We start from the raw sequence: 27,748 nt of genomic DNA, 5'->3' as shown, positions 1-27,748 counted from the left end.
CACGCGGGGCACGTTCACACGCGTGTGTCATCACCCCCCTCCCCTCCCCGCTCCGGGCCCCTTTAAGGCGCTCCCCCCCCCTTCCCCGCCCCGCCCCGCCCCACCACGCCCCGCCCCCCGGGAGGGAGGGGGAGGGGGAAGAGGAGGAGAGGGGGAGGGCGCGAGGCTATTTTTAGCGCAGGGTTCCGTCACGTGACGGCGAGTGACGTCACCGAATGTTGTTGTCGGGGCGGGCGGGGCCCCGCTGCAAAGATGGAGGGGCGGCGGGGCGCGCGCGGGGCGGCGCGGCCGGGCACCGCGCAGGTACCGGGGGGGTCGGGAAATGTGGGGGGGGTCGTGCAATGCCGGGGGGGGGGCCGTGTCGGTGCAGCGGGGGTTAAGGGAAGGGGGGGGGGGGGGCTGCAGCGCTGGGGGGGGGGGGGGGCACCGTGCAGCGGGGCTTGCGCGATGCAATGCTGCGGGGGGGGTGTGCAATGTTGGGGGGGGGGTCTCTGTGCGTTGTCGGGGGGGGGGGGCTGTGCGATGGGGTTTGCGCCGTGTAGAGTACGGGGGGGGGGAGCGGGGGGGGGGCCGTGCGCCAGCGCGGCGGCGGCGGCTCCGCAGCGCGGGCCCTTTGCAGGCGGGGGGGGGGGGGGCCCGTTGCATCGCGCTGGGTTTGGGTCTAACGGTAATGGCCCCCCCCCCCCCCCCCCGCCACGCCGTGGGGTCTGTCGCGCCGCTGAACGTGACCCCCACGCGTGACCCCTCCCGACCCCCATCGCGGGGAGATGCCGTGCGGTGGGGGGGGGGGGGGGGGGGGGGGGCTGCAGCACCGGGGGGGCTGCCCAGCCCTGAGTGTGTGTGTGTGTGTGACACCCCCCCCGCCTCCGTGGGGCTGGGTCCGACCCCGCTGCAGAAGACCCACGGGGGGGGGGGCCACCCGTGTCCCTATGGGGTGGCACCGCGGCGGGAGGGGGGGGGCGGCCTTCCCCACCATCCTCCCCAGGCTCCCCCTTTGTGCCCCCCCCCCCTTTTCCTGCAGAGCCTTGTGTAACACTACCAGCCCCTCCGTGTCCCCCCCCACAGACCCCCAGGTCCCCCTTTCCCCGGGGGGGGGGGCAGTGGGGCCGCATCCTGCCACCGCCGCCTGCCAGCGGATGCTGGGGGGCTGGGGAACGGTGCTGGATCCAGCCCCTGGCTCTGAGCAGCCCAGGGCCCCCCCAGTTTGGTGCTGGGATGGGATGGGAGGGGGGGGGGCACCATGCAGGGTGGGGGCCAAGGGTGCTGACGAGGGTGCTTGGTCCCGCAGGGGTCCCGGGCGGCGTGGGCACAGCCCCAGCACCGCGGCCGGCGCTGACGGTCTCTCCGGATTGCCGCCTCTCCGCGCCCCCCCCGGCACCGCTGTCACCCGCCGGCCACCATGGACCCCCAGAGCGATGCAGGTGAGACCCGGTGACACCGCGGTTTTGGGGGGGGGGGGGGGGGGGTTGCACCCAACCGGGCACCCTGTCCTGTGCCGGGCATCGTCCCCGTCCCCCCCGCGTGGGGGTCAGGTCCCCACCGTGACCCTGGAGCGTGTCCGTCCCCCCCACCCACGACCACCCCAGCACCCATCGGGTGTCGGGGGGGGGACGACACGACACCCCGGTGTGCCACGGCGGCACCTGACCCGGCACGGCACATCAACGCACCGGGCGCCCGCCGCCACCGTCGTCGTCGTCGTCGTGCGGCTCATTAGCGCCCGCGTGGGTGTCACCGTGCGAGACGGGCGCGTGCGGCGGCGGCGGGCGCAGTGCCGGGGCCGTGGCGGGTGCCTTGGGGCTGTGCCGAGCTGAGCCGACCCCTTTCCCGGTTATCCCGGACCCCCCCCGCCCCGGCATCCACCCGTCGCCGGAGCGGGGAAACTGAGGCAGAGGGTCGGGTCGCCGCCGTCCTTGCGGCGCGGGTGGCGGCGGCAGCTCCGGCTCTTTACGGGTGAAATCCGGCGGCACCGCTCGGCGGCGGGTCCTCGCGGACCACCGACGCGCCGGGACGCGGGGTCCCCTCGGTGCCGTCCGGCGGCGGCGGCGGCGCACGGGGACAGCCTGGGCGACCGCGAGCCGCGCCGCTGGCTCCTCGTCAAAGCTGCCCTGTAATTAGCCCGGTGGGAATTCCAACGACATCTGGACGCGCGCTCGGCCGGTGACGAGTGGCTCCGTCGACCCCCCCCCCCCCCCCCCCCCCCCCCCCCCGGCCGCCCGCAGCCTTCGGGACCCTCGGGAGGGGGAAACTGAGGCACGGGGTTGTGGCAGAGCTCCCCCATCCCGCCGGATGGAGCTGGGGACTCGCCGCCGGTTTGGGACAGAGGTGCGTGTCCCCTCTGTCCCCAAACCCCCCCCCCCCCCCCAACCCCCCTGGTGCTGCTCGCCCCCCGTGCTGCCGCCCTCCGATATTTTTGGAGCGGCCGCAGGGCTGGAGCGCCGCCCGGCCGTGCCTGGCACGGGGCTGGCACGCGGCGCGGTGGCACGGGGACACGGCCCGGCCGCCGAACGTCCGCGGCGCTTTTCCTCGGGGGGGTCCCCTCCCGGCCGTGGCTCCGGATCCGGCTGGGGCTGAGCCCTTGGGGGGGGGGGGTTTTGGGGTCCCCTTGGGGGTGAGGCCCTTTGGCTGCTGTGATGAGTTGGGCAGGTCTCAGCCGGGCGTCCCCGGGGCTGCATCCATCGCAGGGACACGGCGGAGGGCACCCCTGAGCCTGGGGGGGGGGGTGTGTGTCCCCCCGATCACCCTTGGGGTGCTCTGTGTCCCCCAGGGCTCTCCGCTTGCACCCCTTTCCCACACTCACCCCAAAACCGGGCTGTACTGGGTGGGTTGGGGGGTCCTGCAGGAGCCGGGGACCCCCCCGGCATCGCACGGGTGACGGTACCATCCCTGGGGGTGCAAGCACCCAGCTCCCCTCCACCCCTCCCGGGGTGCCTGGGGGGGTCCCCACTTTCCCCCCCCCCCCCACAATCCCACAGATGTGCCACCACCTCTGGATGGGGCTGCCCATGCCTGGGCCACCTCCCTGTCCCGGGTGGGTGCCCCGGGGGGGGGGGGGGGGTCCGGCAGCCGGGAGGGCTCGTTCCCGTGGCCTCCTGCCCGCCGGCGGCACCAGAAATAGCTGGGCTGACGTCAAACCCCAAAGCACCCCGGGGGGGGGGGGGGGCCCACGGGGTGGGGGGGGGCAGCCCATAAATATCTCGGCTATTAAAAGTCTCGGCTTGGGATTAACGCGCTGGTAAATAAACGTGGCTGCTGCCGGCGGAGGTGGGGGGGGGTTACGCGTGGACAGAGGGGGGGTGGCGTGGGGTGGGGGGGGGGTGTCCCCATTTTGGTTCATTGTCACCCCCAGGCCTGGCTCCGCTGAGCCGCTTCGGGTCACTGATCCGGCAGAAAATGCGCTGAGTCGGCGTCTGCGTTGTCTTGGGGACCCCCGTCCTGGTGGGGGGAGTCGGGGGGGGGGGGCTCCTGGGTGGGGGGGGGGGGGCCGCTCGCCTTCACTTTCCCATAGTGGGGGCTAATCCCCTCTCCGCATAACCCGGATTTTATTCCTGGCAGCGCTGATGCGGATTAACGTCCCCGGCAATTAGGGACCGTGGCCGGGGGGGGGGACGCACACACACACACGTGGGATGGGGCCGGGGGGTGCCTTGGGGGGGGGGGGGAAATTGTGGTCCTGCTGTGGGCCCCCCCCCCCCCAACACGCAGGGGCAGCCCCTCTCCCCCAGTCCCCAGGGCAGTTTTGGGGGTGCAGCCGGGTGTCCCCGGAGGGGGCTGTGTCGCGGGGGGGGGGACGACACGCACACGACGCACCCCATCCCGCGGGAGCCGTCGTGGCTCCCCCCCGGCACGCTGCCCTATTTATAGCCGGCTCCTCCCGTGCGCCGGCTATTTCCAGGCGCCGGAGAGAAGAGCCCAGCCGGGGGGGGGGGGACACCCGAAGGGAGGCTGCGGGTGAGGGGGGGGGGGGCCACCCGGCTCAGCCCGGGATGGGGGGGCCGGATCCGCTCCCTTCATCCCTAACCTGCCCCCCCATTCCTAGCCAATGGCTCCCTTGTGCCCCAGTGTCGAGGGGGTGCGGTGGTGGCTGGGTTTCGGGGGGGGGACACACACGCATGCCCCAGGGGCCCCCCCCCCCCGCCCATTTACAGGAGGGATGGCTGTTTCTCCGCAGAGGGGGGGTCCGGTCGTGAGCCCTCGCTGGAGCTCCTGTCTTGCGCCCAGCTCCACGCTACCCACCCCACCTCAGGTGAGTGCTGGGGGGGGGTCCCGACCCCCCCCCCCTGCTCCTAAACCCGGTGACATCCTGCCCAGCACCGGTCTGTCCCCAAGTGTCCCTGAGCGTTGGGACATTTCGGTTGCGTGTCATTGTTGTCCCCCCCCCCCCCCACCCCGAGGCTCTCCCTTGTTGCGGGGCTGGGGTGGGGGGGGCACCAGGGGTGTGTGCCCCCCCCCCCCAGCATCGTCCCCGTGCCCGGTGACAACCGCGGTGCTCTGGGCCAAATCCTGCCCGGGGACCCTGGCACCCGCCGGCAGCGCTTTTCCCCCCACCCTCCCTGAGTTTCGGGGTGTCCCATCCCTGGGGTAGCAGATCGGCCGTCCCTGTGCCTGGGGGGGGGGGACACACGCACACGCTCCCCCCAGTCCCCAGCGCTGCGGTGGCCAGTGTGGTCCCTGGCAGGAGTGGGGGGGGGGGACGACACACCCTGGTCCCCAGCCCCACGGTGGGATTTTTAGCTCCCGGCGTCTCCCCGCCGGGATGGGGGTTCCCCGGTGGCTCCGAACCGGCTCTGGGGGTGGTTTTGGGTGGTGGGTGCTGGAGGGTGCTGCCAGCCGGGGGGGGGGGGGGGGGGGGTGGGGGGGGGGTGCCGCCGTGGTGGCACGCGGGGACGCGGGCAGGTGGCCGTGGTTTGGCACGGAGTGGGGGGGGGGTTAAGCGTGGCGCGGCGGGGTGCTGCGGTGGGGGACGGTGTAGGGGTGTGCATGCCCTCGGATGGGTGTGCGAGGGGGAGAGCCGCTCTCCTTGCACGGGTGTGCACGGGTGTGCAAGGGGGACAGCTGCTCTTGTATGGGCGTGCAAGGGGGAGAGCTGCTCTCCCTGTACAGGTGTGCACGGGTGTGCAAAGGGGAGAGCTGCTCTCCTTGCACAGGTGTGCAAGGGGGAGAGCCACCTCCTTTGTTACGGGTGTGCACGGGTGTGCAAGGGGGAGACCTGCTCTCCTTGTATGCGTGTGCACGGGTGTGCAAGGGGGAGACCTCTCCCTGTACAGGTGTGCACGGGTGTGCAAAGGGGGAGACCTGCTCTCCTTGCATGGGTGTGCATGGGTGTGCAAGGGGGAGATCCGCTCTCCCTGTACGGGTGTGCACGGGTGTGCAAAGGGGGAGAGCCTCTCTCCTTGCACGGGTGTGCAAGGGGAACAGCCGCTCTCCTTGCACGGGCGTGCAAGGGGGAGAGCTGCTCTCCTTGTACGGGTGTGCATGGGTGTGCAAGTGGGAGATCCACTCTCCTTGCACGGGTGTGCACGGGTGTGCAAGTGGGAGATCCGCTCTCCTTGTACGGGTGTGCACGGGTGTGCAAGTGGGAGATCCACTCTCCTTGCACGGGTGTGCACGGGTGTGCAAGTGGGAGATCCGCTCTCCTTGCACGGGTGTGCACGGGTGTGCAAGTGGGAGATCCACTCTCCTTGCACGGGTGTGCACGGGTGCACAAGGGGGAGCCGCTCTCCTTGCACGGGCGTGCAAGGGGGAGAGCCGCTCTCCTTGCACGAATGCGCGTGAAGGGACGGGTGTGCGAGAGCAGGCGACCCCAGCGCTGGCGGTGCTGCCCACCCTGGCCTAGCCCCGTGGCGGGGGTCACTGGGAGGGTCCCAGCCCCCCCCCCCGTGTCCCCATTACCCCCAGGACACCCCCCCATTGCACCCCCAAGTGACGGTGCCAGCCCTCGCAGAAGGACCCGGGGGCTCCTCGGTTTGGGGGGGCCCGTGGGCACCGAGGGGTTAAGCAGCCCCCATCCATCCCGGGGAAGGGGCTGGATCCGGCGGGGGGGGGGGGGGGCAGCAGGGTGGTGGCCCCCCCCCCCCGCCCCGGCAGGGTGGTGGCCCAGCAGGGTGGGGTGGTGGCCCCGGCCACTTGCCAGCCCAAAGCCACTTCTGAGCCCCTAAGTGCAGGTTTGGCCGGGGTTGGGCCAGCTCCTGCCCCGGCCCCTCCCGGGGCTATTTTTAGGCCCCCCCCCCAGTGCTGCCTCCCCACCCCCCCACTCCAGGGCTGGGTGCTGTCACCCCCCCCCCCATTGCACCCCAACACCCAGCAGGGTGGTTTTGTCACCACCCCCCCCCCCCCCAACTTGGGGGGCTGTCAGGTCTGGGGGGGGCGCAGGGGCACCCCAGTGTGCACCCCCCCCCCCCCGAAATCCTCCCCCCCCCCCCCCAGGAGAACCAAATCCCCCCCGGAGTTGAATTGGGATGGTGAGGGGGGGCTCGGGGTTCCCACAGCCCCTCTTGCATGTCAAGGGGGGGCTGGCACTGACTGGGGGGGGCTGCTTGGCACTGGTACATACTGGAGGGGGGCTGCTTGGTATATGGGGGGGGCTGGTTAGCTTGTGGGGGTTGCTGTGTGGCTTAGGGGGCTGGCTAATACTGGGGGGGGGGGAAGCAGCGCTGGGGGGGGACTGGTTGGCACTGGGGAGTGCAGTGCGGTACTGGGAAAGGGGGACTGGTAGGTTTTTGGGGGGCTGGCTGGCCGGCTGAGCCCGGGGCGGGGGGGGAGGGGGGGGGGGGGCTGACAAAGCAGGGGGGGGGTCGGTGCCCGAGCTCCGCGGCACGGTGACGTCCGTGGGTCCGTCCCGGGCACACGTCAGTGCCCGACGTGCAGCCGCGCGAGGTTGCGGGAAGGGGGGGGGCCGGGGCGCATTAGCATGCAGCGCGTGCCCCCCGCCCCCGCCTTCCTGTTTGCGTGGAGATGGGGGGGGCCCCCCCTCCCCTGCCACCGTACCCCTCCGTCCCGGGGGGGGTGGTAGGGGGCCCGGATGCCTGCGTTCCATCTCCCTTGTCTTTTGTTAATGGGGGGGGGGTGGTGAGCTGTGCCCCCCCCCCCCCCAATTTTCTTTGGCAGCTCGGTGGTTGCCGGGGGGGGGTTTATGCTCATCCCTGAGTTGGGGCTTTAGGGGGGGGATGGGGGCTCGATCTTGCCCCCCCCCCCCGGCTGCTCTCTGGGCCAGTATTGTTGCATGTTGCAGATGTAGGGGCTCAGCTTGGGGTGACCCCCCCCCCCCCCCCCCGTGTTTTTTGAGTGGGGGAGGGAAAGAGAGGCACGGGGCTGATCCAGGGTGCTTGGAGCTGGTGGGAGACCCCGGGGTCCTCGTGGGAGGGGCTGATCCCTGACCCCCCCCCCTCGCCCCAGCAGCCTCCCTTCCCTGGGAATGCCCAGCCTGCCCCCTGAGCATGCCCCAGCTGTCTCCCATCCCTGGAACACCCCCTAACTGCCCCCTAAATGCCCCCCCCCCCCATCCTTGGGACACCCCCAAGCTGCTCCCAGCTTCCCCTCCATCCCTGAGACACCCCCAGATTGCCCCTTAAACATGTTGCAGCCCCCCCCCCCCCCCCCCATCCTTGGGATACCCCCAGACCACCACTGGCTGCCTCCCATCCCTGGGGCACCCCCAAACTGCCCCCAAGCATGCCCAGCTGTCCCCCCCATTCACCACGACAGCCCCCCAGCTGCACCCTAACTGCCTCTCCATCCTTGGGACACCCCCAGATTGGCCCCCTAAGCATGTCCCAGCCCCCCCCCGACCCTTGGATACCCCCAGACCACCACCAGCTGCCCCCCTATCCCTAGGACACCCCCAAACTGCCCCCTAAGCATGTCCAGCTGCCCCCATCCCTGGAACACCCCCAAACCGCTCCTAGCTTCCCCCCTCCCTGGGACACCCCCAATCTGCTCCCAGCTTTCCCTCCATCCCTGAGACACCCCCAGATTGCCCCCTAAACATGTCACAGCCCCCCCCCCCCCATCCTTGGGATACCCCCAGACCACCACCAGCTGCCCCCCTATCCCTAGGACACCCCCAAATTGTCTCCTGAGCCTGCCCCAGCTGCCCCCCATCCCTGGGACACCCCCAAATTGTCCCCTGAGCCTGCCCCAGCTGCCCCCCCATTCACCAGAACAGCCCCCCAGCTGCACCCTAACTGCCCCCCCCCATCCTTGGGACACCCCCAAGCTGCTCCCAGCTTCCCCTCCATCCCTGGGACACCCCCAGATTGCCCCCTAAACGTGTCCCAGCCCCCCCACACCAATCCTTGGGCTACCCCCAGCCCACCACCGGTTGCCCCCCAGCCCACCCCCTAAGCCTGCCCGGTGCCCGCAGGGGCGGAGGGGCCGGCGGAGGCGCGAGGGGCAGCCGAGGCGTGCGGGGAGCGCCGGGGGCCGGGGCTGGACGCGGCGGCGCGGGAGCGGCAGCTGCAGCGGGAGCTGTTGGCCCTCAAGCAGCAGCAGCAGCTCCAGAAGCAGCTGCTCTTCGCCGAGTTCCAGAAGCAACACGAGCACCTCACCCGCCAGCATGAGGTCCAGCTCCAGAAGCACCTCAAGGTGGGCTGGGGGTGATGGAGGGGGGGGGGTATCACCTGTCTTGGGGGTGATGGAGCCGTTGGGTGGAGATTGGGGGTGATGGAGATGTGGGGTATTACCTATTTGGGGTGATGGAGATGTGGGGTATTACCTGTTTGGGGTGATGGAGCCGTTGGGTGGAGATTGGGGGTGATGGAGATGTGGGGCATCACATGGCTGGGGTGATGGAGATGTGGGGTATTACCTGTTTGGGGTGATGGAGCCGTTGGGTGGAGATTGCGGGTGATGGAGATGTGGGGCATCACCTGTCTTGGGGTAATGGAGATGTGGGGTATTACCTGTTTGGGGTGATGGAGATGTGGGGTATTACCTGTTTGGGGTGATGGTGCCGTTGGGTGGAGATTGGGGATGATGGAGATGTGGGGCATCACCTGTCTTGGGATAATGGAGATGTGGGGTATTACCTGTTTGGGGTGATGGAGCTGTTGGGTGGAGATTGGGGGTGATGGAGATGTGGGGTATTACCTGTTTGGGGTGATGGAGCCGTTGGGTGGAGATTGGGGGTGATGGAGATGTGGGGTATTACCTGTTTGGGGTGATGGAGCCGTTGGGTGGAGATTGGGGGTGATGGAGATGTGGGGTATTACCTGTTTGGGGTGATGGTGCCGTTGGGTGGAGATTGGGGATGATGGAGATGTGGGGCATCACCCGTCTTGGGATAATGGAGATGTGGGGTATTACCTGTTTGGGGTGATGGAGCCGTTGGGTGGAGATTGGGGGTGATGGAGATGTGGGGTATTACCTGTCTGGGGTGATGGAGCCGTTGGGTGGAGATTGGGGGTGATGGAGATGTGGGGCATCACCTGTCTTGGGGTAATGGAGATGTGGGGTATTACCTGTTTGGGGTGATGGAGCCGTTGGGGGGAGATTGGGGGTGATGGAGATGTGGGGCATCACCCGTCTGGGGTGATGGAACCATTGGGAGAGAAACTGGGGGTGATGGAGCCATTGGGGGCAGACTGGGGCTGATGGCGATGTGGGGTATTACCTTTCTGGGGTGATGGAGCCTTTGGGAGGGTTACTGGGGGTCTCGGAGCTGGAGGGCATCGCCTGTCCACAGTGATGGAACTACTGGGGAGAGATTGGGGGTGATGGAGCTGTGGGCCATCGCCTGTCTTGGGGTGACGGAGCTATTGGGGTATCAGCTATGTGGGGTGATGGAGACTGGGGGCGACTGGAGCCACGGGCCATCGTGTTCCTCGGGGTGCTGGAGCTGGGGGGTGTCGTACCCCGGGGCCGACGGAGCCACGTGGGGAGAGGGGGATGAGGGCAGGGTGCCGCGTACCCCCCCTAGGGGCCTGATCCACGGAGGGGATGGGAGATGGGGGGGGGGGGGGGGTACCCATCCCCGAGACCCCCCCCCCGTCCCCGCCGCCTCCGTCCCCGCAGCAGCAGCAAGAAGCGCTGGCCGCCCGCCGGCAGCAGGAGCTGGAGCAGCAGCGGCAGCGGGAACGGCAGGAGGCCCTGGAGCAGCAGCAGCGCCTGGAGCAGCTCCATGCCCTGCGCACCAAGGACAAGAGCCGTGAGAGTGAGCTTGGGGTTGGGGGGGGGGTCCGGGGGGGGGGGGGGGGGGGGCTGCACGAGGCCTGGGAGCGGAGGTGGGGGTCTGGGTGGCAATAGGGACGTTGGGGGCTGGGGTGGTAGTGGGGGCTGGGGGGTGGCGGTGGGTGCAGGAGGGTCCTGGGGGGGGGGCAGTGGGGTTGGGGATGTGCCGTTGTGTCCCCCCCCCCCCAGTCCCAGCTGTGTGTGTCCCCCCCCTCAGGTGCCATCGCCAGCACGGAGGTGAAGCTGAAGCTGCAGGAGTTCCTGCTCAGCAAGACGAAGGAGCCGGGCACCGGCCCCCCCAACCATTCCCTCCCCCAGCACCCTAAATGTTGGTAGGTTACCCCCAAACCCAGACAACCCCCCCCAAACCGGGGCGGGGGGGGACCCAGGCGTCCTAGCGGGGTCTCTGCCGCCTTCGCCCCCCCCCCCCCCCCCACCTCCCCAGGGCTCATCACACCTCGTTGGACCAGAATTCCCCCCCCCCAAACCGGCAGCCCGGGGACACCCCCATCCTACAAACTCCCCCTCCTCGGCACCTACGACGGCCGGGATGATTTCCCGCTTCGCAAAACCGGTGGGTGTCGGACCGCCGGCGCGTGGGTCCCGGGATGGCGGGGTGGGGGGGGGGGGGGGGACGGGGAACGGGACGGGACGGGGGGGGGGATGCCGGGAGCCGTGCTGGGGCTAACGCCGCTTCCTGGGTTCCCCCCCCCCCCCCCCCCCAACCCCCCGCAGCCTCCGAACCCAACCTGAAAGTGCGCTCGCGGTTAAAACAGAAGGTAGCGGAGAGGAGGAGCAGTCCCCTGCTGCGGAGGAAGGACGGCACCGTCATCAGCACCTTCAAGAAACGAGCCATCGAGATCACGGGTGAGCCGGGGGGGGGGGGGGGGGAACACGACACACCACACGGGTCGCGTGCCTCAGTTTCCCCAAGTCACCGAGCGTGCATTTGACGTGCCTTTGACGCGTGCACGCGGGGACTCGGGGCTGCCCCGTCCCTCCCGCGGTCGTCCACCCTGGGAGGGGAAACTGAGGCAGGCGTGGGGGCGGTGGCGGGGGTGGCAGCCCCCCCACCCCCCCCCCCACACACCCCCCCCGTGACCCCCGCCGGCCCCGCAGTGTCCTCGGTGTGCAGCAGTGCCCCGGGCTCCGGGCCCAGCTCCCCCAACAGCTCCCACAGCGCCATCGCCGAGAACGGCTTCACCGGCTCCGTCCCCAACATCCACGCCGAGGTAGGAGCCGCCGGGGAGGGTGGCACACGCGTGTGCGGGGAGCGCGCTCGGGGTGCGTGTGTACGTTTAGATGCGTGCTGCGAGCGTGCTCGGGGGGTGGCACGCGTGCGGCCAGGTGTGTGCCATGAGCACGCTCGGGGCGCGCGCGTACGCTCAGGCGTGTGCTGTGAGCGTGCTCAGGGTGCACGTGTGTGTTCAGATGCGTGCTGTGAGCGTGCTCAGGGTACACGTATGGTCAGGTGCGTGCAGCCAGGGTGCGCGCGTGTGACGCGAGCATCCTCAGGGGTGCACGTGTGCGTGACGCGAGCATCCTCAGGGTGCACGCGTGCGTGACGTGAGCATCCTCAAGGTGCACGTGTGCGTGACGCAAGCATGCTCAGGGTGCACACGCGTACGCTCAGGCGTGTGCTGTGAGCGTGCTCAGGGTGCACGTGTGTGTTCAGATGCGTGCTGTGAGCGTGCTCAGGGTACACGTATGGTCAGGTGCGTGCAGCCAGCGTGCGCACGCGTGTGACGCAAGCATCCTCAGGGTGCGCACGCGTGTGACGCGAGCATCCTCAGGGTGCGCACGCGTGTGACGCGAGCATCCTCAGGGTGCGCACGCGTGCTCAGATATGTGCAGCTAGTGGGTGCGTGTTTAGCGTGCACACGTGTGCTCAGGCGTGTACAGCCAGCGTGCGCAGCGTTCGGGGTGCACCCGCGTGCCCGAGTACGTGAAGCCAGCGCGCGCGTGTCCAGGCACATGCAGCCAGCGTGTGCTCCCAGGACCGCAGCTCGTGCGTGTCCGTGGCGTGTCTTGGCGCACGCGTGCGTGCGTTCACGGCGTGTCGGTGCCGTGTCCCCCCCCCCCCCCCCCCGCAGCAGCTCCTGCCCCAGCACCGAGCCCTCACCCTGGACGGCGCCAGCCAGCTCAGCCTCTACACGTCCCCGTCCCTGCCCAACATCTCCCTGGGGCTGCAGGCCACCGTCACCGTCACCAACTCCCACCTCAACGTGAGTGGGGCCGCCGCGGGGGCTTGGCGTGGGGACCCTGTGCCGTGGGGTGACTGATGGGCAGGAGTGGGGGGGGGGGTTCCAAGCCAGGAACCCCGGTATCTGGGCTCCCCCTCCGTATCCCCCCCTCCCAGGGCTGGATTTGTGCCTCAGTTTCCCCACGGGAGAGAAACTGAGGCACGTGGAGGGGACGACTGCCCGCGCCCCAGCGTCCCCAGTTTGGGGTGCTCCCGGGCTGGGGCGGTGGGCTGGGGGAGGCCAGCGTGCCATCCTCCGTCCCCACAGGCGTCCCCCAAGCTGTCACCGCAGGCGGAGGCCGAACGCCCGGCGGTGGCCGCCCTGCGCCCCGGGGCCGCCCTCACCGGCAAATTCCTGAGCACCTCCTCCATCCCGGGCTGCCTGCTGGGGGTGGCCTTGGAAGGGGACCCCTCCGCCGGCCCCGCGTCCCTGCTGCAGCACGTCCTGCTGCTGGAGCAAGCGCGCCAGCAGAGCACCCTCATTGCTGGTGAGTCCCCTGCCCTGCCTCAGTTTCCCATGCCCTGCCTCAGTTTCCCATGCCCTGCCTCAGTTTCCCCATGCCCTGCCTCAGTTTCCCCATGCCCTGCCTCAGTTTCCCTTGCCCTGCCTCAGTTTCCCATGCCCTGCCTCAGTTTCCCTTGCCCTGCCTCAGTTTCCCCATGCCCTGCCTCAGTTTCCCTTGCCCTGCCTCAGCTTCCCCCTGCCCTGCCTCAGTTTCCCCATGCCCTGCCTCAGTTTCCCCATGCCCTGCCTCAGTTTCCCCATGCCCTGCCTCAGTTTCCCTTGCCCTGCCTCAGTTTCCCATGCCCTGCCTCAGTTTCCCTTGCCCTGCCTCAGTTTCCCTTGCCCTGCCTCAGTTTCCCCATGCCCTGCCTCAGTTTCCCTTGCCCTGCCTCAGCTTCCCCATGCCCTGCCTCAGTTTCCCCATGCCCTGCCTCAGTTTCCCCATGCCCTGCCTCAGTTTCCCCTGCTTGCAACCCCCTTACCCCGCCACCACCCCAGCTGGATTTTGGGGGGGGGGGGGGGGAGGGAAATGTCAGGGTGCTTCACTGACGGCGGCCGGCTCCCCTCAGTGCCGCTGCACGGGCAATCGCCGCTGGTGACGGGGGAGCGCGCGGGGAGCGTGCGGACGGTGAGCAAGCTGCCGCGGCACCGGCCCCTGAGCCGCACGCAGTCGTCCCCGCTGCCCCAGAGCCCCCAGGCCCTGCCCCACGGCTCCCTGCCCCACGGCTCCCTGCCCCACGGCTCCCTGCCCCACGGCACTCTCCAGCATCATTTCCTCGACAAGCAGCAGGTTCAACTGGGAAAGGTGGGGCAGGGGCTGGCTGTGGGGCTGGCTGTGGGGCTGGCTGTGGGGCTGGCGCTGGGTGGGCACGGGGCTGGGGTGGGGTGGGCGTGGGGTGTGGGATGGGCATGGGGTGGATACGGGCTGCATGTGGGGTGCGTATGGGGTGGTTATTGGGGTGGGGGGGCACGGAGCAGGGGGTGGCCGTGGGGGTGGATATTGGGTGGGTGTGGGGTACGGGGTGGGCGTGGGATGGATAACGGGGTGTTGGGGTGGGTGGGTGGGTGGGGGGGGTCGGTTTGGCCCCCACCCACCCACCGCCCACCCCCCAGCTGCTCCCCAAGCCGGGGGAGCTGGCGCGGCAGCCCCCCACCCACCCCGAGGAGACGGAGGAGGAGTTGACGGAGCAGCAGTCGCCCCCCCCGGGTGACGGGGCCACCCCCGGACCCCCCCTCACCCTCGTCTCTCCGGATGCCGGGGACCCCCCGGAGCGGGTACAGGACCCCGAGGGCTGCGGGGTGCCCTGCGAGGAGCCGGGTGACAGCGGGGACGAGGTCGATGTCCCCGGGGTCCCCGACGTCACCGACCTGGGGGTCACGTACAAGCAGGTGAGAGACCTCGGGGGTCCCGTGGATCACTGCCGGGGGGGGGGACAACACCCAAATATCACCAGGTCCCTAAATGCCCCCCCCCCCCCCCCCCCCAAATTCTTGCATGAGCATCCCACGCACGAGCGGCCCCCTTGCACGAGCACCCTTTGCACGCGCATCCCACCCCCGAGCGCCTGGTCCCCGGCTCTCCGGCCAGCCGTGCCCCCCCCACCCCCAGCTTTTTGGGGGCCTGCCCCCCCCCGGCCCAGCCCCGCGCACTGCCGCAGCGATGACTCGGAGGGGCCGGTGACTCATCCACACACACCCCCCCCCCACCTCCGGCCTCCTGGCTCCGCCACCCCCGCGCTGCGGCCCCCCCCCACCAGCCCCCTCCATGACTCATCCCCCCCCCCCCCCCCCAAAAAAACCCTCGGACGTGGCCACCCCCTCCCCAGCCAGGCCAGGGATGTGGCCGTGCCTCGTGCCGGCTGACGGCTGTGGGGGACCGGGGCTGATGGGGGGGGGGCCGGACGCCCCCCCCCCCCCCAGGTGTTCCCCGAGGCACCGGTGCAGCTGTACCCCGCGCCCCCCCTGGGTATCCTGGCGTTATCCCACCCGGCTCTCGCCCGCACCCAGTCGTCCCCCGCCGGCGCCGGCATCAAGCCCCCCGCACCCGATGGGCCCCCCAAGCACCTCTTTACCACAGGTATGGGGGGGGGGCGACGACGATGCACACGGGGGGTTGTCCCAGGGTGGGGGGTTTCTATCCCGTGGGGTGCCCCAGCACTTGGGGGGGGCCAGGGGTGCCTGTGTCCCATGGGTCTGCCATCCCTCGGGGTGACGTGGGGTGCCCCTATCCCATGGGATCCCCCTGTCCCGTGGGGTGCCCCATTCCTCGGGGTGCCCAGGAGAGCCCTTGTCCCATGGGGTGCCCCCATCCCTGGGGGTGCCCCTATCCCATGGGATCCCCCTATCCCATAGGGTGCTCCGTCGCTCGGGGTGCCCAGGAGAGCCCTTGTCCCATGAGGTGTCCCTATCCCACGGGATGCCCTGTCCCTCGGGGTGCCCCATCCCTCCATGTGCCCATGTCCCGTGGGGCACCCCATCCCTCGGGGTGCCTGGGGTGCCCATGTGCCATGGGATCCCCCTGTCCCCTGGGGTTCCCAATCCCTTGGCGTGCCCAGGGGTCCCCTTATCCTATGGGATCCCCCTGTCCCATGGCATCCCTCTGTCCCACGGGGTCCCCCATCCCTCGGGCTGCCCAGTAGTGCCCATGTCCCACAGGGTCCCCCCTTCTCTTATAGCCTTTTCCATCCCTCAGGGTGCCCGGGGATCCCTGTGTCCCATAGGATCCCCCTTGTCCCAGGGGGTGCGGGAGGTTGGGGGTCCCGGGGTGGGAGGGGGTGGGGGGGGCCGGTCCCAGGCGTGCCGCTGTGGCTGCCCGGCGCAGGCGTGGTGTACGACACGTTCATGCTGAAGCACCAGTGCACCTGCGGGAACACCAACATCCACCCCGAGCACGCCGGCCGCATCCAGAGCATCTGGTCCCGTCTGCAGGAGACCGGTCTCCTCGGCAAGTGTGAGGTGAGGCACCCCGCGTCCTGGGTGGGTCCCCTGCTTGTCTAGGAGGGGGTCTCACCCCTGTGACCCCCCTCCCCAGCGCATCCGGGGCAGGAAGGCGACGCTGGAGGAGATCCAGACGGTGCACTCGGAGCATCACACGCTGCTCTATGGCACCAGCCCCCTCAACCGCCAGAAGCTCGACAGCAAGAAGCTCCTGGGTAGGTGCCGGCTGCGGGGGGGGGGGTGCCCGGACACCTGGGTCCCCTTTTGGGGTTGGGAGGGGGGGACACGACGATGACGACACTGTCCCCACCGGCACCCACCCTCCATCACGGCGCTCTCTGCCCCGCCAGCTCCCATCAGCCAAAAGACGTACGCGGTGCTGCCGTGCGGGGGCATCGGGGTGAGTACGTGGTGGCAGCCGGGCTTGGGGGGGGGGGGTGTCCCCGGGATGGCCTGGACCCGCTGACGTGTGTGAGTGTGTGTGTGTCCCCCCCGCCGCCGCAGGTGGACAGCGACACAGTGTGGAACGAGATGCACTCGTCCAGCGCCGTGCGCATGGCGGTGGGCTGCCTGGTGGAGCTCGCCTTCAAGGTGGCCGCCGGCGAGATCAAGGTGAGCGGTGGGGGGGGGGCTGGCACGTCGGCGGGGGTCCTCGCACACCCGCACGCTCGGGGTGCGCGCGCTTACCCCGGGGAGCGGCCCTTGTGCGTGCGCGCGTACCGCCCGCGCGCCTGCTCGCCTGGGGGTGCGACGGCTCTCGTGCGAGCTCGCGCGCACGCGTGCTGCTTTTTTGCACGCTTACCTGGGGGTGCGACGATCCTCACGCACGCTTGCAGGCGCGCGCGCGCTGGCCTTGCTTACCTGGATGCGTGACGGCCCCTGTGCACGCTCGCGTGTGCGCGCGCCGCTCTTGTGCGCGCTTACTTGTGTGTGGAGGTGCTCAAGCGTGCTTACGCGCGTACGTACTGACGCCACGTACGCTTGCCTGGGTGCGTGACGATCCTCACGCGTGTCTTGCGTGTGGGTGCACCGCTCTTGCGCGCACTTATCTGGGGGTGTGATGGTCCTCAAGCACGCTTGCGCGCGTGCGCTACTACCACGCACGCTCACCTGGGTGTGCGTGGTGGCCCTCGTGCACGCTTGCAAGCGTGCGGTGTCCTCGTGCGCGCGCGTGAAGCTCCGCAAGCAAGCTTGCACGTGTGCGCTTGCATGCACGCTCACCTGGGGGTGCGTGACAGCCCTCCCGCACGCTTGCACGCGCGCCCTGTCCTTGTGCACGCTTGCATAGGTGCGCGTGATGGCAGGTGCGCACGCTCGCACGTGCGTGGCAGCCCTCGCGCGTGCTCGTGTGCGTGTCGCTCCCCTGCACGCTCGCCTGGGTGTGCGCCGCCGCCGCCGCCCTCGCGCACGCGTGTGCCACACGTGTCCCTCTCTGTCCCCGCAGAACGGCTTCGCCGTCATCCGCCCCCCGGGACACCACGCAGAGGAGTCCACGGCCATGTGAGTGGGGGGCTGCTGGGGGACGTGGGGCCGGCGGGACCCCCTCCCAGGCTTGGGGGGCAGGCGGGGGGGGGGGGGGGGGTCGACAGCGGTGACCCGGGGGTCCCCCCGGCGCTGACCCTGCCCCCTGTCCCCAGGGGCTTCTGCTTCTTCAACTCGGTGGCCATCTCGGCCAAACTGCTCCAGCAGAAGCTCAGCGTGGGCAGGATCCTCATCGTGGACTGGGTAACGTCCCGCCGGGGAGGGGGACGGGGACCCCCCCCTGGGTGATGGGGACCCCGTAGGATGGGGATTGGTGGCGGGGGGGGGGGTGTCCCTGACACCGCTGGCACCCCGGCAGGACATCCACCATGGGAACGGGACCCAGCAAGCCTTCTACAGCGACCCCGACGTCCTCTACATCTCCCTCCACCGTTACGATGACGGCAACTTCTTCCCAGGCAGCGGGGCACCCGAGGAGGTATGGGGTGATGGGGGGCTGTGGGATGGGGGGGGGGGGTGTCACCCTGCGTGTCCCCCCTCCACCCTGGCTCCAGCAGTGGGGGTCACCCACGGCTGTGCCCAGGTGGGCAGCGGGATGGGAGTGGGCTACAACATTAACATCGCCTGGACCGGCGGCGTCGACCCCCCCATCGGGGACGTGGAGTATCTCACCGCCTTCAGGTGGGTGTCCTGGGGGGGTGGGGGGATGGTCCTGGGCTCTTGGGGGGGGGTCCCCATGCCCTTGGGGGGATCCCCGCGTCCCAGGGGGGTCCCTGTGCCCTTGGGGAGGTCCCCGTGTCCCAGGGGGTTCCCTGTGACCTTGGGCGGGATCCCTGTGCTCTTGGGGGGGGGGGGGTCCCTGCACCCTTGGGGGGATCCCTCTGCCCTTCAGGGGGGTCGTGGGGGGGGGATCCCCATGTCCTAGGGGGTCCCTGCACCCTTGGGGAGGTCCCTGTATCCTGGGGGGATCCCCGTGCCCTTGGAGGGGGGTCCCCAAGCCCTTGGGGGGATCCCTGCATCCCGGGGGGGGGGGGTCCCCGTGCCCTGCCCTGACCCTCTGCCCCCCAGGACCGTGGTGATGCCCATCGCCAACGAGTTCTCGCCAGACGTGGTGCTGGTCTCGGCCGGCTTCGACGCCGTCGAGGGTCACCTCTCCCCGCTCGGCGGCTACTCCGTCACCGCCAAATGTGAGTGGGGTTCGGGGGTGTCCCCAGGGTGGGGACCCTGGCCGAGCCCCTCGTCACCCCCCCCCCCCCCCCCCCCCCCCACTTTGGTGTCCCCCAGGTTTTGGCCACTTAACGAAGCAGCTGATGATGCTGGCGGGGGGCCGGGTGGTGCTGGCGCTGGAGGGGGGGCACGACCTGACGGCCATCTGTGACGCCTCGGAGGCCTGCGTCTCCGCTCTGCTCGGCCTGGAGGTACGGGGGTCACCCGTGGGGGCACCCCCCCACCCGTGGGGATCCCCCTTGCCACCCCCCTGGGGTGTACAGGGTGTATTGAGGTGCGCACCCTGTGCCGTGCCTCAGTTTCCCCCAGGTGGATGAGAGGGGCTCCGGTCCCATCCCCGCTCTCGGCAGGGGGGGCTTTGGGGTTGCTGGTGGCAGGTTTGGGGGTCTTGATGGTTCCCCCCCCCCCCCCGCCTCCCCCCTCCAGCTGGAGCCCCTGGATTCATCCCTCCTGCAGCAGAAGCCAAACGTGAACGCGGTGGCCACCCTGGAGAAGGTCATCGAGATCCAGAGTGAGAACCCGCGGCCGGGGTGGGGGCATAGACCCTGTCGGGGTCCCCCGGGGGGTCCCCGCGGCTGTCCCTGCCACTGGGGGACACGGGAGGGGTGGCACAGAGGGGTCCCCAGGGCTATCCTCACCATTGGGGGACCCCAGCGGGTCTGTCCCTGCCGTGGCGGGGGGGCCCTGGGGACTGCCCTTGCCTTGGGGGGACCTGGAGGGGTCTTCAGTGCTGTCACTGGGATCCTGGGGGGGGGGTCCCTGGAGCTGTCCCTGCCTTGGGGGGGGACCCAGAGGGATCCCTAGGGCTGTCCGTGCCATGGGAGTCCCATGGGTCCCTCTGGGTTGTCCCTGCTACGGGGGTCCCGGGGGTTCCCCGGGTTGTCCCTGCCGTGGGGGTCCCCAGGGCTGTCCCGTCCGTGGGGGTCCCGGGAGGTCCCCAGGGCTGTCTCAGCCGTGGGTGACACGGGGTGGGGTCCCTTGGACTGTCCCTGCCACTGTAGTCCCATGGGTCCCCAGGGGTTCTCCCTGCTGTGGGGGTCCAGGGGGTCCCCTGGGACTGTCCCTGCCTTGGGGGGGGGGCCCAGAGGGGTCCCTAGGGCTGTCCCTGCCACTGTAGTCCCACGGGTCCCCCTGGATTGTCCCTGCCGTGGGGGTCCCGGGGGTCCCCCGGGTTGTCCCTGCTGTGGGGGTCCTGGAGGTCCCCCGGGTTGTCCCTGCCATGGGGGTCCCGGGGGTCCCCCGGGTTGTCCCTGCCGTGGGGGTCCCGGGGGTCCCCCGGGTTGTCCCTGCCGTGGGGGTCCCCCGGGGCTGTCCCATCCGTGGGGGTCCCGGGGGTCCCCCGGGTTGTCCCTGCCGTGGGGGTCCCCCGGGGCTGTCCCATCCGTGGGGGTCCCGGGGGTCCCCCGGGTTGTCCCTGCCGTGGGGGTCCCCCGGGGCTGTCCCATCCGTGGGGGTCCCGGGGGTCCCCCGGGTTGTCCCTGCCGTGGGGGTCCCCCGGGGCTGTCCCTGCCGTGGGGGTCCCGGGGGTCCCCCGGGGCTGTCCCTGCCCGAGCCGGTGCCCAGCCCTGCCGGTGCCCGCAGGCAAGCACTGGGGCTCGGTGAAGCGCTTCGCGGCGACCGTGGGCTGCTCCTTGCTGGAGGCGCAGAAGGGGGAGGCGGAGGAGGCCGAAACGGTGACGGCCATGGCCCTGCTCTCGGTGGGCGCCGAGCAGGGGAGCGCCGACCCCCAGCCCAGGTACGGCTCCCCGGGGTGCTCCCGGCTGCGTACGCAGCCACGCGTGTCCCCGGGGTGGGATGCCTGTTCCCCTGGGGGCGTGCGTGGAGCCGCGCGTGTCCCTGGGGGGCTGCGTGTCCCCAGGGGTGTGCATGGAGCCACGCGTGTCCCGGAGGGGCGTGCATGGAGCCACGCGTGTCCTTGGGGGGGCTGCATGTCCCTAAGGGTGTGCATGGAGCCATGTATGTCCTTAAGGGGGGACATGCGTCCCTGGGGGTGTGCATGGAGCCACGCGTGTCCTCGGGAACACACACGTGTCCTTAAGGGGGGACACGTGTCCCTGGGGGTGTGCATGGAGCTATGCATGTTCTTGGGGGGTACACGTGTCCCCAGGGGCATGCATGGAGCCACGCGTGTCCTTGGGGGGGCTGCGTGTCCTTAAGGGTGTGCATGGAGCCACGCGTGTCCTTAAGGGGGGACATGCGTCCCTGGGGGTGTGCATGGAGCCACGCGTGTCCTCGGGGGGACACACGTGTCCCCAGGGGTGTGCATGGAGCCACACGTGTCCTTAAGGGGGGCTGTGTGTCCCCAGGGGTGTGCATGGAGCCACGCGTGTCCCGGAGGGGGGACACGCGTCCCTGGGGGGTGTGCATGGAGCCATGCATGTCCTTGGGGGGTACACGTGTCTCTGGGGGTGTGCATGGAGCCACACATGTCCCGGAGGGGCGTGCATGGAGCCACGCATGTCCTTGGGGGTGGCTGCATGTCCCTGGGGGTGTGCATGGAGCCACGCGTGTCCTTAAGGGGGGACAAGTGTCCCTGGGGGTGTGCATGGAGCCACATGTGTCCTCGGGGACACACACGTGTCCCCAGGGGTGTGGATGGAGCCACGCGTGTCCTTGGGGGGGCTGCGTGTCCCCAGGGGTGTGCATGGAGCCACGCGTGTCCTTCGGGGGGACACGTGTCCCCGGGGGTGTGCATGGAGCCACGCGTGTCCCCCCAAATTGGCGTGTCCCAGCCCACGGACAACAGGGAACCGGGAGGATTGACGGGGGCGGGGGGGGCGCTGGAGGCAGCCGTACCCGGTGCCGAGCTCCCAGCATCGCTGCCTCAGTTTCCCCGGCCGGGGCTGGGCGCCCGGTCCCTGCCGCAGGATCCGGCCCCGCTCAGGCTCCGCTTTGCCCCTGGCCAGGCCGGCGGAGGAGCCGATGGAGGCTGAGCCCATGCTGTGACCCACCGGCCCCTCGCCGCACGGCCGAGATTTTTTTCCGTTTTCGAAAAAGAAAGAAACACCGAGAAGAAAAAACACACACAAAGAAAATCACGTTAAAAAAAAAACAAAACAAAAAAAACACACATTAAAAAAAAGAAAAGGACAAAAAAAAAAAACCCGAAATGGAAGAAACCGTGAGGAAAAACAGAAAAAAGAGGAAAATATTTTCTTTTTCTATTAAAAAGAGGAGAAAAACACAAAAAAATACCAACTCCCCCGTCCTGTTGGACCCCAGCTCCACGCGGTGTTTGCGGTCGTGTCTCTTGTGAAGCATCAGTTCCACCAGCACCCCAGCTCCTCCTGCCCCCTCTGTCCGTCCGTCCCTCTGTCCGTCTGTTGGGTTTTCCTGTCGCTGCCCCGGGCCCCCCTGGCCCCCCACTGCAGCTCCCCTCTTTTTTTTTTTTTTTAGGGGGATTTCCTTGTTTTCTCCCCTTTTTTTTTTTCCCACTCGGTCCCTCTCCGGCTCCGGTGTCTGTCCCCCCCCCGGGGGGAGGCGATGGGAAATATTCGTGCCTTTAATTCAGTTTTTTTTTAATGCCTTAATTTCCCTGTGATTTTGGGGGGTTTTCTCAATTTTCTTCTTTTTTTTTTTTTTTTCCCCCCCCTTGGCGTCCCTGTTTCAGAGGGGGACATGAGACGCAGGGGACGAGCCCCGTCCCTTTGTCACCCTGGGTCGATGGGTGACGGATCCCAGCGCCTTCGTTGGGATAAAACTTTGTCTGTTCTTAAAAGAGAGGAGAAAAAAGGAAAAAAGACACACCAAAAAAAAAAAAAAAGAGGAAAAAACCACTTTATTTTCCTGTTAACTTCACCAGCCGGAGGGGACTTGGAGCGATTTTAGCTTTAAAAGAGAGGAGAGAAAAAAAAAAAAAACAACAAACCACCCACACAAAACAAAGGTATATAATTTTATTACAGATGTATTATTTAATAGTATTTTTTTAATGGGTGGCACCGGCCACGGGTCCCGGCGCGGAGGGGGAGGATGGGGACAGCGCTTTGTGTTTTAAGTTATTCCGGGGGGGGTTTGGGGTGGCTCTGGGGAGGTCCCCAAATTGGGGGGGTGGTGGCGGAGATGGGGATGAGCGTGTCCCCTGTCACCTCCCCTGGCCCCGGTGGCGGGGCGGGGGGGGGGGGGTGTCACCAAGTGCTGCAGTGATCCCAGTCTGGCTGTCCCCAACACTGGGGACAACACCTTGGCCCCAAGGTGGGGGCTCTGTTGGGTGGTGGTGGCAGCCCGGGACCCTCCTCATCCCTCCCCATCCCAGGAGGAAGAAACACCTCACATAGAAACTAACCACCTCCTGGGGGGGGGGGGGCAAGGGGTGCTGGCCCCCCAGCAGCGAGGCCATCTTGCTTTGGGCTGGTGTCGTCATGTCCCCCCCGCCTCCGTTGTCCGCCCCCTGCCCCAGCCCTGCCTCGGTTTCTTTTCTGTCCGTCCGACGCCCGCTCACGCGCTCTCGATATGGTTTTCAGTTGAGTATTTTGTAAGATGTTACCGATGTTCGTCCTTGTATAAATAAAACTGTTTCTGGCAATACCTGGCGGTGTCCTGTTGCATTTGGGGGGGGCCCGAGGGAGGTACCGGGGGGGGGTGGTGGCAGGAGCACCGGCACCTTTGTGTGCCCTTTCCCATCCCTGTTGGATCAGGACGGACATCCCCAGGGCTTCATGGTTTCCCTGCGTGCCTCAGTTTCCCCACCTACAGCAACAGGGCTGCCCCTTTCCCATCCATCCGGCCCGACATCGGGGTGCGGAGCTGGACCAGCCCGGCTGCGGGGGCTCCATCCACCCCGTTACCCCCCCCCAGCCCAGGCTGTGCCCTGCCCCAGGGGTCCCCAGCCCTGCCCGTGCCCCCCCCCTTTTTGAAGGACTCGGGGGGCTGGCAGATTGGTAACGGTGTTTTTATTTGGTTAGAAATGGGGTGGCCCCTCCAGCCACTGAGGTACAGTGGGAATCCCGGCATGGGGGGGTCCTGGCCCCTTCCCCTCCCTACCCCAGAGGGGGAAACTGAACTGGGAGAACTGGGGCAGCTGGAAGGGGGCCGAGGTGGGGGAGTAGAAGGTGGTGCCATTTGGGAAGGTTGGGACCGTCCCTACGCCGTGTCCCCAGACCTGCTGGGCACGGGGCACCCCCAGCTCTGCCACCCGCCTGTCACTGTGCCCCCTGCCTGCCCCACGCCGGGGGGGGTCCCCGCTGTCCTGGGGGGGAGCAGCGCTGTTAGGGCAGCGAGGGTTAAACAACTGGCCTGTGGTCCCAAGGGGGGACTGTGGATGCCCTCCTGGTATGGAGCCGGTGGCTGAGCTCAGGCCAGGAGCCACCGGCGATGGGCACAGTCAAGGGCAAAGCCAGGAGGGGGGGTGCAGGACTAACCGTGACACGGTGGGGACCCCTACTCGGCGTGGGGGGAGCCCCGTAGGCGGGCGAAGGGAGAGGACGAGCCAGGGCAGGAGAGATGCCACCAGCCAGGGCCCGGCGGCGTACTTGAGAAAGCTGGTGCCGTACCACAGGGTCGCGTCCGTGGGCTGGAGAAGCCGGTGCAGGCCCTGTATGGCCACCAAGGCCAGCACGGCGCCGGCCACGCGTTGCCGGGGGTCCAGCGGCTCCCCCCGGTGCAGGGGGAAGCCAGCGGCCAGCCCCAGCCCCAGGGCACTGCCGGTGTCGCGGCAGATGGAAGCGAAGGGCCGGGTGTCGAGGCGGAGCCAGGAGGGATCGGAGCACCATTTGGTGGCCAGGCGGATGGACCTGCAGGGTTCGGGGAGGGAACTTTGGAGCTAGCCCTCCGCCAGCTTGGGGGGCAGATCCCCGGGGCTAGCCCCCACACCAACCTGGGGGGGGGGCAAATCCCTAGGGCTAGCTCCCCCTCCCGCCACCGGGCACTCACCAGTCGATATCGATGCCGGCGGCGATCACGAGGCTGTGCAGGGCAAGGGAGCTGAGCAGCAGGGCCAGCGCGGTGGCCATGAAGAAGCCCGAGGTGCAGGTGGCCGGGGTGCGAGCCTGGAGCCCCCAGCCCAGGGCTGCCCCTGGACAGCAAGAACAGGCAGATTGGGGCACCGAGATGGATGACGGGGGGGGGGGCTCGAGGGAAGGGGAAGGTGCCCAAAACACCCTGGCCCAGGGATGGGTGTTGGGCTCTGTCTGGGTGGAGGGACCGAATGTTCTCCCGCTCACCTGCCAGGATGCCACCGACCACCTGATGGGGGAAGTGGGCCAGGACAAAGACCCGCGAGAGCCCCACGGCCAGCTGGAGCAGGGTGTAGGCGCCGAAGGGGGTCAGGTTCACCACCAGGCTGGAAGGCAAGGAGGGTCAGCGGCGGGGAGGCGGCCATCGAGTCTGGCTCGGTGCTCCCGAGCGTGTTGTGCCAGGCAGGGCAGGCTTGGCCCTGCTTGGCAGGAGGAATGAGTAAAGCACAGGTGAAGAAGGCAAAAAAAAAAAGGCAACTCAGTGGGGTGGGGGGGGCTTTGCGGTGGTCTCCAGGGCTTTGCAGCTTGTTCCTGCAGCAGCCAGAGCTGCCAGGGTAGAGCTGTGTTCCCCAGGAGCTGCCCCGCTGGGAGGGGAAGGCATCCTTCCCACCCGCTGCTGTGGCTGCTGCCCACGGAAGAAGGTTTCCCACATCACACCTCCATCTTCCAAAAGATGCTCTGGAGATTTCCAAGCACTAGCTTCCCCGTCCCAGGACTCACCTCCTGGAGTGTCTGGATGCCAGCGCCGTCAGAGCGGTGACGAGCGGCCAGAGGGCTGCCCCTGTGATCATGCAGTGGCCGGAGGGGCTCCCTGCGAAGAGGAAGAACAGGATGCTCGACACGGTGGGTCGGGGGGAAGCGTGTCCCAGTGGCGCGAGCGCCCGAAGTCACCCAGGAGAGCTGGGGATGCGTCTGCTGAGCCCAGCCCTCGTGGCTGGGCAGCCCTGCCTGAGCCCCGGGTTCCCTCCTGGCTGACAGCCATGGCCAGCGTGGGGGGCTCGGCTCGAGGATGAGGATGGAATGAGCCGGTGCCCATGGATGATGGTCGCCTGCTCAAAAAAACAGGCAGGGACGTGGGCTCTGTGGGCAGGGGAGGCCAGGCAGAAAGGGCGAGCGAGGCATCCTGCTCCCTGCCGCCGGCAGACTCTCCTGTGGGTTTCCTGGCCCTGGAGCTGCCTGTGCCGTGCGTGCCGTGCCAGCAGCCGTGGCGCCCGGCCCGCTCCCCGCCGCTCGCTCGTTTGCTCTGCCGCGAGGTGCTGGCTGACGAACGGCTTTCCCACTTGGCGTGTCCTGCCAGCCCAGCAGCAGCCTCCAGCCGCAGCATTCCTGTCCGGACAGGGCCTCCCGGCTCCTGCAGCCCTTCCCTACAGATCCCAGGGCCTGTAGGAGATGTGAGGAAAAGCTTTCGCCCATAACTCACCCGGTCCCGTTTCGCAGGAGACAGGGAACTGGCGCAGCATGACCAGCTCCTTGGTGGCGAGCCCTGACTCATGGACCCACCAGAACGGGCGCTCCCCGAATAAGAACCTGGTGGGGAGAGAAACCACAGAACAGTGAACAGCCGAACGCAGCCCAACACCTTCACTGCCCATCCCTCTGGATCTGAGAGCTGAAGCCGGCAGCAGGAGGGCAGGATCCCTGCCAGTTCTTATGGCTCCCAGGCTTTTTTCTGCCGTGAATGCCTGGCAGATGTGTTACCGTGGCTTGGGTGACCTGCAGAAACTCCGCACGCTTTCAGCGTGGCGCAGGCAAGGAGCAACACGCGCCTCTGCCCGCCGAGCCAGAGCCCGGGGTTGTGTTTCTGCTATTGTGAACGTGCCACCACTCAGCCCTCGGGGTGTCACCGGGGTGTGACAGGGATCCTGTGACTCCCAGCTCTCCCCTCACCATTTGAGGACCACGTTGAGCCACTCCGACACCAGGCCGATCCACAGCACCGACACCCCCACCTTGCGGTCGAGAAAATAGGCGAGCGGGAAACAGACGGTGAAGATACTTTTGGGATCGGCCAGGGATGTCACCGAGATCCAGAACTTTTCCAGCCAGGGTGGCCCGGACTGCAGCGCTTCTGCGAAGCGGATCCCGGCAGTGTGCAGGGCATCCATCGCACCGACCTGGAGGAAGAGAGGGAGTGTTAGAGCTCAGGCCTCGGCACAGAGTCCGCCCGACAGGCAGAGACCTTGGGAGGGGGGTGGGAGGTGGCCCCCCGGGGTGGGTGTCACGCTGTGGCTGTGACCCTGAGGGACGCCTTGGAGCGCGACGCCAGCGCTGGCACGGCTTCAGGGAGCAGTTAGTCACCTGAAGTTTGCCCACGAAGGACTCTCAACCTTCACATCCCTCCCGCCTGCAGCTTGGCAGCTCCCGGCGGTGCAGATAGCCACGGTGGGGATGACGGTGCCGGGCAGCATCGCCACGTGCGAGGGGCTGTCTGCCGAGGGCCGGCACCGGGCAGGGCCCTGACAGACTGCCGCTCTGGGCTGACCCAGCATGGGCACATCCCAAGGGTCTCAATGTGGGCTTTACTGGAGCAGCCAGGCTGCCCTGAAGAGACCCGTCCTCCCTGGGGCCAGCCCGGGGCCTCCCTGGGGTCTCCTTAGGCCAGGCCTGGGACCTCCCTGGGGTCTGCCTGGGGGGGTCTCCCTGGGGGGGTCTCCCTGGGGTCTCCCTAGGCCAGGCCCGGGATGTCCCTGGGGGGGGTCTCCCTGGGGTGTCCTTAGGCCAGGCCCAGGACCTCCCTGGGGGGGTCTCCCTGGGGTCTCCCTAGGCCAGGCCCGGGACCTCCCTGGGGCCTGTCTCCCTGAGGTCTCCTTGGGGTCTCCCTAGGCCAGGCCCAGGATGTCCCTGGGGGGGTCTCCCTGGGGTCCTCTAGGCCAGGCCCGGGACCTCCCTGGGGTCTCCTAGGCCAGGCCCGGGGCCTCCCTGGATCCACCGGGGGCTGCTGGGACGGCCCGGCCCTCCCGGGGACACCTGGTGGTGCTCCCCCAGCCACGGCGGAGCCGGGGAGAGTGCCTGAAGGTGGTGTTTGCGCCCCCCCGCCCCGTTCCCATCGCCCCCGCTCTCTCCCCCCCCCCCGCCACTCCCGGGCTCTCACCGGGCCTCTTCCGCCTACACTTCCCAGCAGCCCCCGCGGCACAAACCGGCTACGGGGCGGCGCGAGGGCCAAGCGGCGGGGCGGGAGCGCCGCTCCGCCCCGCCCCTCCCCTCGCGCAAGGTCACCCCGCCCCCTCGTCGCGC

The 27,748-nt window shown here is 68.8% G+C and overlaps 2 protein-coding genes and 1 long non-coding RNA gene across 6 annotated transcripts; 1 reads left to right on the top strand and 2 right to left on the bottom strand.

Annotated features, from left to right (window-relative positions):
* The first annotated feature begins 188 nt into the window (after window positions 1-188).
* On the top strand, window positions 189-23,087 carry HDAC5 (histone deacetylase 5). The gene is given in 28 exon segments (XM_030021445.2): window positions 189-303; window positions 1,289-1,421; window positions 4,172-4,246; window positions 8,363-8,583; window positions 10,012-10,150; window positions 10,385-10,499; window positions 10,613-10,664; window positions 10,666-10,741; window positions 10,903-11,034; window positions 11,287-11,399; window positions 12,261-12,392; window positions 12,678-12,897; window positions 13,484-13,719; window positions 14,028-14,303; window positions 14,835-14,991; window positions 15,736-15,869; window positions 15,946-16,066; window positions 16,202-16,251; window positions 16,356-16,463; window positions 17,296-17,351; window positions 17,489-17,576; window positions 17,692-17,811; window positions 17,917-18,014; window positions 18,402-18,520; window positions 18,618-18,751; window positions 18,987-19,071; window positions 20,142-20,295; window positions 21,467-23,087. Coding segments are annotated over 27 exon segments (3,273 nt in total). The 5' UTR covers window positions 189-303; window positions 1,289-1,399; the 3' UTR covers window positions 21,507-23,087.
* LOC115344388 lies at window positions 8,594-9,534 on the bottom strand. 2 transcript variants are annotated; one of them, XR_003924516.1, is made up of 5 exons: window positions 9,459-9,534; window positions 9,304-9,425; window positions 9,149-9,209; window positions 8,714-8,806; window positions 8,594-8,681 (listed from the first exon to the last, which is right to left on the bottom strand). It is a non-coding gene; the product is annotated as an uncharacterized LOC115344388 (long non-coding RNA). The 2 variants fall into 2 exon arrangements; XR_003924515.1 differs by having other exon boundaries at window positions 9,149-9,425.
* On the bottom strand, window positions 22,149-27,687 carry G6PC3 (glucose-6-phosphatase catalytic subunit 3). Of its 3 annotated transcripts, XM_030021569.2 has the most exons (8): window positions 27,598-27,643; window positions 26,980-26,986; window positions 26,402-26,630; window positions 25,935-26,041; window positions 25,235-25,325; window positions 24,722-24,840; window positions 24,432-24,573; window positions 22,149-24,292 (listed from the first exon to the last, which is right to left on the bottom strand). In XM_030021569.2, exons 3-8 carry the CDS (start codon window positions 26,617-26,619, stop codon window positions 23,884-23,886), a joined length of 1,086 nt encoding a protein of 361 aa, XP_029877429.1. In that variant the 5' UTR covers window positions 26,620-26,630; window positions 26,980-26,986; window positions 27,598-27,643; the 3' UTR covers window positions 22,149-23,883. The 3 variants fall into 3 exon arrangements, with proteins under 3 accessions (XP_029877429.1, XP_029877431.1, XP_029877430.1); XM_030021571.1 differs by lacking the exon at window positions 26,980-26,986 and having other exon boundaries at window positions 26,402-26,628; window positions 27,606-27,687; XM_030021570.1 differs by lacking the exons at window positions 26,980-26,986; window positions 27,598-27,643 and adding an exon at window positions 26,859-26,881 and having other exon boundaries at window positions 26,402-26,628.
* Window positions 27,688-27,748: the final 61 nt, after the last annotated feature.

The sequence above is a fragment of the Aquila chrysaetos genome, chromosome 8 (genome assembly GCF_900496995.4).
Source record: "Aquila chrysaetos chrysaetos chromosome 8, bAquChr1.4, whole genome shotgun sequence".
Taxonomy (NCBI): domain Eukaryota; kingdom Metazoa; phylum Chordata; class Aves; order Accipitriformes; family Accipitridae; genus Aquila; species Aquila chrysaetos.
The sequence above is the reverse complement of the archived record's forward strand: the minus strand, read 5'-3'. Positions and strand labels throughout refer to the sequence as shown.

Bases quoted from the DNA above. Each gene is read 5' to 3' on its own strand.
- G6PC3 (XM_030021571.1), bottom strand. From the start codon at position 26,619: ATGGATGCCCTGCACACTGCCGGGATCCGCTTCGCAGAAGCGCTGCAG. The intron at 24,574-24,721 runs GTGAGCGGGAGA...CTTGCTGTCCAG, and splicing joins GGTCGGTGGCATCCTGGCAG to GGGCAGCCCTGGGCTGGGGG. The intron at 24,293-24,431 runs GTGAGTGCCCGG...CGAACCCTGCAG, and splicing joins GCCGGCATCGATATCGACTG to GTCCATCCGCCTGGCCACCA.